This window comes from Puntigrus tetrazona, chromosome 4 (assembly GCF_018831695.1).
Source record: "Puntigrus tetrazona isolate hp1 chromosome 4, ASM1883169v1, whole genome shotgun sequence".
Classification (NCBI taxonomy): Eukaryota; Metazoa; Chordata; class Actinopteri; order Cypriniformes; family Cyprinidae; genus Puntigrus; species Puntigrus tetrazona.
In genome coordinates, this window is record NC_056702.1 from 1699733 (window position 1) to 1708797 (window position 9065).

General features: G+C 39.1%; 1 protein-coding gene across 2 annotated transcripts; it reads right to left on the reverse strand.

The window, feature by feature from the left end:
- Window positions 1-5716: 5716 nt before the first annotated feature.
- tigarb (TP53 induced glycolysis regulatory phosphatase b) lies at window positions 5717-9065 on the reverse strand. Of its 2 annotated transcripts, XM_043236187.1 has the most exons (6): window positions 8917-9063; window positions 8563-8600; window positions 8296-8417; window positions 8143-8220; window positions 7937-8047; window positions 5717-7289 (listed from the first exon to the last, which is right to left on the reverse strand). In XM_043236187.1, the coding sequence occupies exons 1-6, from the start codon at window positions 8946-8948 to the stop codon at window positions 6897-6899; spliced, it is 774 nt and encodes a 257-aa protein (XP_043092122.1). In that variant the 5' UTR covers window positions 8949-9063; the 3' UTR covers window positions 5717-6896. The 2 variants fall into 2 exon arrangements, with proteins under 2 accessions (XP_043092122.1, XP_043092123.1); XM_043236188.1 differs by lacking the exon at window positions 7937-8047 and having other exon boundaries at window positions 8917-9065.

Sequence of the window (9065 nt, forward strand, 5' to 3'; positions counted from 1 at the left end):
AACAGCACTAAAAGCACAGTGTGCTCATGAGCTGACAAGAGCTCAAGAGAACATCTGACCCCTGCAGAGAGCAGACTATTAGCACAGCTGAAACTCACAGCACAATGACTCAGGTAAAATTTCTGTCTACCTTAAAAACAAAGGTCACTTTACTTTTGCTGATTGAGTTCTGAATCTAGGGATTTAAGCTTTTTGTGCTTTTGTGTCTCTGTTTCAGTCTGCTTCTTTTTCTTGCGAGCCGAAAAGTGCACAGTCATTTTAAATGAAATCTCACCTCTCAACACCCTTTATATGAGTCATTGTTTCTCAGCGTGACATCAGGCATAGAGTGTGGATCGTCCTCATATGCACTCTGAACTAGTCAGACGATATTCTGCGTTATAAGAATCTACTACAAAAAAGCACAACTGCCATCATCTTAACCGGAGCTGCTGCTACTCGGTTCACAGATCCTGCCAGAATAACTTTTTGGCCCAGAAATGTATCATTACATCACTTGCTCAGCAGCAGATCCTCTGCAGTGAATGGGTGCCATCAAAATACGAGTCAAAAAGCTTATAAAACATCACAATAATGTAATCCACATCCCTCCAATATATCAATTAACCTCTTTTGGAGTGAACATTTTTTGTAAAAAAAAAAAAATAAAATCCATCATTAAGGCATTGTAAGGCAAAATAAGAGTCCATAGTTTTGTCCCAGTTGTTCTCTTATACCAAAACCTTATCTGTTTTAAAATGTTTTGTCTTGTAAACAGTGTGCATATTTCTCTTCTGATTCAGACAAGGACTCGAAAGATGTTCATTGATTGACTGGAGTGGATTATTGTGAAGTTTTATCAGCTGTTTAGACTCATTCTTATGGCACTCATTCACTACAGAGGATCCATCGCTGAGCAAGCCATGTAATGCTATATCATTTATAAAAATCTGTTCCAATGAAGAAACAAACTACATCTGTGATAGCCTGAGGGTAAGTACAATTTTGGGCTTTTTTTGTTTTTAATTTTTAAAGCACAAATACCCGTAAGAATTTGTGTTACACATTATTTTGATAGTCCACTTCTGACAACAAGTAACTACATGTCAATTAATCCTCCTTAAATTGCAACTACATGTCTACTAACTTTCATAGTAGGCTGTTAGGTTAGGTTTAGGCTTAGTAGAATAATTTGACATATACTTGCAAAATTTCTTACGGTCGTATGTTATATGCTGTGGACCCATGAAAATAAAGCGTTAGAAGATATTAAACAGGCAGCCTACTAATACTCTAATGACTGCTAGTTGCACGGTAGCTTACTGTTAGTATGTCTGAAGTGGACTATAAAGTGACTATAAAGTCATATCAAGAGATATTCTGTCTTGTAAATTTAGAAAAAAATACTACTTTTGGAGGATTCCGACCTGATGAGCAAAGAAGGGAAAGCAGAACGACGTCAGCGGAGGGTTTCTGCTGAGTTAGCAAGACACGACCCCAGCGGTCCCCCGGCACAGGCTCCCTCTGCCCAGCCCTGGAATGAACGGCATTCTGTTTGACATCCTTGCGCCACTTTACACATTCTCACTCCCTACAGGCGAGAATGCTGTTACCGACTCTGATGCGGGCGTAAGGTGGGTGTATCTACTGCTTTCCATTCTGTCATTTCAGCAATGGAGGAAGCAACTGCACCGCAGGACAAGTGTTCGGGGCTTTGGGGGGCAGATGAGCGCATGGGGCAATTTGCTTGATGAAGGAACACACACACACACACACATACACACAAACACAGTGACTCATCCACAACACCGATTCTGTTCCCGTGCCAATATAGGCACTGCAGCGGCGATCATTTACATAATAAATATCTCATTACAGAGATAGTAACCGAAATGCATTCATTAATCATATTTAAAGCCAGCAGAGGGGAAACACAACGTTCCTGTAAAGTAACTTTTCTCAGTGTGAAGTTCTCAGTAGAGAAGTATATTCTCTACAGCCACGAGAAGGTCACAATGACTCTGAATAGAGAAACGGACTTTGTTATAAAAACAACAGTTGAATCGGTTCGTATTTCTAAAAGTGTCTACACTGCGTTTGAAATTAGTTTCAAAGACGAATCAAGGCTTTCCTTTGGGACTACTAAAAAGTCAATGGCAGAATTTGTCTGCAGTCTCATTCATAAGACCTGAGGGAAGAGTTCTGTTACAAAGTCAAAGTGAGGAGAGGTATTATAAAGTTCATTTAATGTCTAATTATTAATAAAATATTTACATAAAACCTGTATAACATTACATTTATATACTGCATAAAACTTTTACTCCTGTGTTCACTTAACTCTGCCATTATCAAAGAAATATATTTATTTAAAAATATATAACTAATATATAATATGACAGTAATGAGTAATGTGACAGTTATTTGAATATAGTAGTGAAATTGTTTATTAAATAATTAATGGAAATCCATTAGTGGAAAAACAAAAGCATAAACATCAAACATTAGCAATGGATTTCATGATTTCTAGTTTTATTGTAAAATTATTTTAGTTTGTTTCCCTCTAAAGCAAAAATGCCCTAAAATTAACCAACTATACTATTTTAAAACCCATTACATGTAAAAAAAATAATAAAAATAAAATAAATATATGATAAATAAAATTTACTTAATAAAATGCACATTTTCTCTATCTTCTATTCTGTTCACCTGAGCTTGTGAAGATTAGGCTTATATGTAGCTATTAAGATGTGGTGTACCCTTGAATAGAAGTATTTCCTTACAACACAACAGGAATGATTTAGGAACCTTTCGTCGCTGCTGTCGCCCTCTGCTGGTGTGAAGACGAACAGCATCCTCTCGGTGGAAGCGCTATTCATTTACTGCATTGCAGCACTGAGACGTTGTCACTCATTTTGGCATGGCGTCTGAACAGATCACTCCAGGAAGAAAGACGGAAAAACTCGTCCTAGTGGTTCTACATTAAACACTAGGAAAATAGCAAACTTTCTCCGAATAGGTCTACAAAACTTCAGAGTTGTTTGAAAAAAAATCAATATTCCATTAATAAGTAAAAAACCCCAAATGTTCTAAAGGTAATCGTGTGCTTTCAAGTCTGCTAAAAGAGTATATTTCCATCTCGTTTCTTTTTTGTTTCCCTGCCAGGCAAAAATGAGTCAGGAAATGCAAAGCACAGGAAACTTAGATCATTAAATTAATTGAATTAAATAAAGGTAGAATGGAAGCTTAAACACATTGCACGAATAAAATGAGATTATTGGCTCCGATCTGGAGTGCAGTGGACACTCCAGTTACTATCACAGATCTCCTGACACTGCTCGTTTATTTCATACAGAAGAATAGTACCTTCATCATTATTTTTTTAATTCAAATATATTATTTGTTGTGGGCAATTCAAATCAAATTCCACCTTGAGTACTGCAAGGGAGCCAGTTTAAAGCGATAACAGCCAGTGATCATCATCTTTTTATTTGTATTTATCTTAAGATTTGAGTTTATTTGCAAGTTGGAAAATGCTTTTATTACTTCTCTTATTACTTTTTTATCAATTCATGCAAAAAAAAAGGAAACAAATAATCTTTATACAAGATTTTTTATTTTAATCCGCTTGTTTGAGATGTTTGACCTGCTCTCGCTCCTGCACACACGCACCGATCCACAGCCCATCAGGGCAATTAGCAGCCTGGCTGCCCGGCAGAGCGTGTTCTGCATAAAGAGCTCTTCAAAAGCAACTGTTTAGAGACATCGAGGGAAAATAAACTCCGGAACACAATGCACCGCTAGCTTTCTCTACCCACAATGCCCCCACCAAGCTCTGTGGCACAATCCAGTGTGGTCAAACTGCGGTTTGGTTCTGGGGAAAACTGACCTCGAGCCATTCCTGGGTTACAGGAGCACCGGAGCGTTCCACAGCCCTCAAACAGCGGATATCCAAAAGGCCCGGTCCAGCCCTTGGGGCCTTTTATAGAGAGCACAGGAAGTACAATCAGTACCCACAAATTAAACACCTCTAATTATGAGCTGGAAATGTAGAGTCGAAGAGATCGGCATTAACATGCGCTCTCCGAAGGTCGCTCTATAAATACACCTCTTCACCACCACCACCACGTACTCCATCACTGACAGGATGTTACCTTACTTCCTTGTTTTGATATTTCGAGATAAACACCGCTCACACAGCGCTGGAAATAAAATGCTTCTTTCCATCATTAGCCGCATTATGAATGCGAAGGAAAATTGGATTCTGATATAATTAGCAGTAGCACAATGTGGTTTCTTTACGCTCCATTAGTGTTACGCTGTGATTAATGAAGGTGCGAAGTGTATCGACTGCTCGTCTCACAAGGCCCATGAGAGTACTGCTGTGTCATCAAACTACAGCCCCATGAGACCCTGCCATCACTATGGACTATACAGCATTAATAGCAGACATTATGCTTTTAGCGGTGCTAATGGGCAAGTTTTACCCACAATGCAATTAGAACTTCAGGCGAAAGCCCATATCTGTAGACGATCACTTCAGATGTGGAGTGAAACGCTTCTAGTGATAACTGAATGTGCTTAAACAACAATATACATCTCAGAAGTACATGAACAAGTCTCAGTATCTTAAAGGAATAGTTCATTTACTCACCCTTAAGTAGCTCCAAACCTGTATAACTTGTTTTTCTTAACTTACTAACACTAACTCTTGTTTTAAACCAACTGGTCAAGAGGGTTAAGTGGGACAGCAGCAGAACCAAACATTGAGCATGTGACTTTGTTTGGGTGTCTAAACGGCGTGGAAACTAAATAAAACTGCTGGTTCTGTTCGGCGGTGGCGTTTTCCTGTCTGTAGAAACAACAGCCGTTCCGCACAAAAGTCACGGGCCTGCAAGCGCTTAAACAAAGCGCACGATCACACACCTGAAGCTGCTCCGATGGGTCACAGTGACCCTTGGCAGCACGGACACCTTTGGCATGTCTGTGTGTGTGCAAGAAAATGTAAATGTGATTTGTCTGAGCAGATATTTTAGGAGCGTCTGTGGGAGTTGAAGAATGTGCGGCCACAGACTGGTCTATCGTCTGCTTGGATTGCAGGACGTCAGTTCACTCGAGCCGTCCAGGTCCCCTGCGTGACCAACTCAACCAAACTGCCGCCCACTTACCGGCAGGAAAATGACAAGCCTTAGAAGATCACTGAGTTTCCTTCGCGGGTCGGCACGAGAAAATGAGGGACCAAAGATGGTGCTTGTTTCCTGTTGGAGTGGGCGGCAGCGGAGACGTGTCCCGTTCTTCTCCATCAGCAGGTTGGCCCCTCTCTCCTCCAGAGGTCAGTAGCACGGCGCCATCTACTGGACGAGACCACGATTAGACAAAACTACACAACCCCAGAAAAAACTGGACAGGAACACAACCTCAGAATGGTACTGATGGGCACATGTGGCATCTTCTTCCTGTAGAGTTCAAACACGGGTAGGCTACGCTATTTAATTTTGTTAGGGGTCGATGTTTGTTTATATTTTATATTCAAAATTAGCCGCACAAACACAAAATTTTTATTTTTTTAATTAATTGTAGTGACTATTTGAGTATAAAAAGCATCTAACATTATTTGCATGTAGTTTAAGTAGTATTTCTTGCTATAGCAAGGTCAAAAACACTCTTTTTACAATTTATTTATTTATTTTTTACCTTATTTGTTTTGCACCTAGTGGCAAAAAAAATGAATACACAGCAATTTCACCATTTAATCACATTTTAATACACATTAATCATAATATGCTTACAAACGCAATTAAAAACCATAATGGGCATGGCTTACCGTTTTCTGAATGTCTTTATTACATACACATGAATGTACAGAACGCATGAATACTTAAATACATAAGTGTTTCAGAGACCAAAAGTACCGTACAGTGCGAGTATAAAGTGCTTATATAACAGATGACATTAAAAATGACATCTTGTGATCGTTTGCATTCAGTCATCTGACAAGAGGAATAAACATCACTGCAGTTAAACACTGTTAAAACAGTTTTCATTACCATGTCATTCTCTTTCTCAGATTGAAAGACATTGAGTTTATTATTTAAACAAGAAAAAAAACAGGAAAATAATATTTTTCTTATCCCACAGACAAATGTTTTTCTTGTTTTAATCGGAATCTCATTTGATTTAATATTTTTTTCAGAAAAACAAGACTTAGTATCTTAAATCATTTTTTAAATGGATCTCAAATGGATCAACATTAAGTGAGTTTATGATTAAAAATGTAAATATTTAAGTAAAAATATAGAGAAAAACCAACAGAATTTTTTTTCTATTTCTTACCCACTGACAAATATCTTTCTTGTTTTAATGAAACTTATGAACTTGATTTTGATCCATTTGAGTATCAAATGATTCTTGATTAATTTTCCTCATTAAGTGAATGCATCTTCATTTAGGATTTTTTTTAAATAGGGCAAATGATAAATAATACATAAGAAATCTTTTGTTGTAGTGTACTTAAAGGGATAGTTCATCCAAAAATGAAACATCAGGCATCTTTTACTCGTCCTCAAGTTGTTCCAAACCACTGTGAGTTTCTTTCAGGTAGCCATCGACTTCCACAGCATTTCTTCCATAATAAGAAATGACTGTCATTTATGTTTTTCAAAATATCTTTTGTGAAAAAGCAGAAAAAAACCTCACTCACAACATGAGGGTTAGTAAACAATGACAGAATAGTCATTTTTTTTAAGTGAACTATCCCTTTAATGCAGTCACATGTCGTAACAGTTCAATACTGTACACACAAAAAAATTAAATAAAATCAACCACACAGACTTGCATGTGCTTCAGCTGTTGAGTTTGTAAGAAGCAATAAATACAAACAGTGGACATTTCAGATAAAGCCACCCGTCTCGGATACACTGTCAATCAGATTTTTTGATGTCATGGAGGTGGTCTTTCCGGTTGATGAAGATACACTGTATGCGTGAGGCCCGCGGGCCGCTCTCCTCTCTGCGGAGACTGATGATGAACCTGCTAATGCCGGTGTTTGGGCACGGAGAAAAAATCTGGTTCATCTTCAGGCCTGCGGGCAAACAGCACTGCAGGTCCTCCACTAGGTGGCGCACTGACACGCGGATGAACGCCCCGTGACTGACGATCAGAGCGTGGACGGGGACGTCTAGGACACCATCATCAGCTAGTCCAGCAATCACAGGCGGTTCTGCTTCTGATGGTCCTGAGGAGGACGCCAAGCCGTGCTCCTCCAACATGCGTTGATACAAGGATCTCAGGAACTTCTTGAAGCGTGTCTTTACCTGGGCAAACAGAAACAGTTTCTTCTGATCAGCCAATGGCGAATATAAAGCTTGGAGTAATATTTTCAAAAGACGTCATTTTTGCTCTACAAGGCTGCACTTATTTGATCAAAAATACAGAAGAAACATTGTGTGCAATACTGTTAAATATTACAGTTTAAAATAGCTTTTTCTGTGCTTATAATTTTTAAGATGTAATTTATTATTCAAAACTGAATTTTTCTTCAGTGTCACGTGACCTTTCAGAAATGTGCTGATTTGATACTCAAGAAATATTTGTTATTATTATCAAGGCTAAGTACTGCATTCAGTTTTGGTGATCAAAAGTTTGGGGCTAAGAAATATTAAGTAAATAAAAGATCATTTTCAATTTTAATTATCAAAGAATAAAAAAAAGAAATTAATAAATGCATATAAAACAGCAAACCAACATGATTTCTGAAGGATAATGTGACAGTAATGGAGTAAATGATGCATTTAAATTAATTAGCAATTAAATTATTTAGCAGTGTTACTGTATGTTTCATTAAATAACTGAGCAAAAGAGACTTCTCTCAAAAACATTAAAACATCTTAATTATTCCAACCTCCCTTTCCCAATGCGCAGCTCCACTAATTTGAGTGGAATCTGTTGTAATCAGCTGTACCTGTTCCAGCGTCTCTCCGCCGGGTGGAGTATAATCTCGGCAGGCCTGACCCGCTGCGTTCGCCATGTTCTTAAGATGCTCCTTCGGCCTTCCCTCTGCCACCCCAAAACCCTGACCAATACATGTGTGCATTTACAGCAACACGACTCCAATATACACTCAACACCCCATATATATATATATCACACAACTTTCTATTTTCTCACCCTCTCTCTGAGTAAAGGATCCAGTGTCATCTCAGCCGCAGAAGAATGGAGGTTGTTTCCCAAAATGATTTCAGCTGTCTTGAGAAGGAGAAGTTATATTTTATTTGAGGGGTGGTTCACTCAGAAAGTCTAACACAGCTGCGTCACACACACCTGGACGGCTCTTTGCAGGTTACTGACGAAGACATTGGTGAAATGCAGATCTCTCAGGTACTGTCCGGCCGCCGCGGCCTGCTGATGTCCCGTGTCTGACAGCAGCGTGTCGATGCCCTGACCTTCACAATAGTGGAAAACAAACTTATCAACACACTTGAAAAGGTCAACAGCACACATTAGAGGTCAGCATACATACATACATACATACATACACACACACACACACACACACACACACACACACACACACACACACACACTTACCTTGAAGCAGTTTATCTCGATTGTATTGTGTTTCCCCACTACAAAACAGAGCACATAATAACAATAATTTAATGAATAAATGACTCAAGAAGAGACAGTTAACATGACACCTGCATGTTCCTTTAGAGGTCACTGTGATAAACTACAAAACACACACACAGAGTTAAGTACATACAATATAGCGCACGTGCTGTAAGCATTTGGTGATGTGTTAATGAGCAGATTTTAACACGCATGCAATATAACGTGCACGTCCTCTCCGCGCATGCAGCATCATCAAACTACATTTCACAGCGGAACAAGTCATCGGCCTCGTCATGCATGTAAAGACAGAGCACTCGCGTGCACGCTTACTGCCGAACGATCGTCAGGGCGAATGTTAGCATAATACAGCTTCGTAACAATTGATTAAATGTATGACCGGCGGCTCTTCCTGGTTCATGAGTCAACGGCGCGGTGCGGGTGGGTGACGTCACTCAACCGGATGCACGTCTGTCGCCCCC

Bases quoted from the DNA above. Each gene is read 5' to 3' on its own strand.
- tigarb (XM_043236187.1), bottom strand. From the start codon at position 8,948: ATGCTAACATTCGCCCTGACGATCGTTCGGCA. The intron at 8,048-8,142 runs GTGAGAAAATAG...TGTATTGGTCAG, and splicing joins ATCCTTTACTCAGAGAGAGG to GGTTTTGGGGTGGCAGAGGG. The intron at 7,290-7,936 runs GTACAGCTGATT...CTGTTTGCCCAG, and splicing joins GCGGAGAGACGCTGGAACAG to GTAAAGACACGCTTCAAGAA.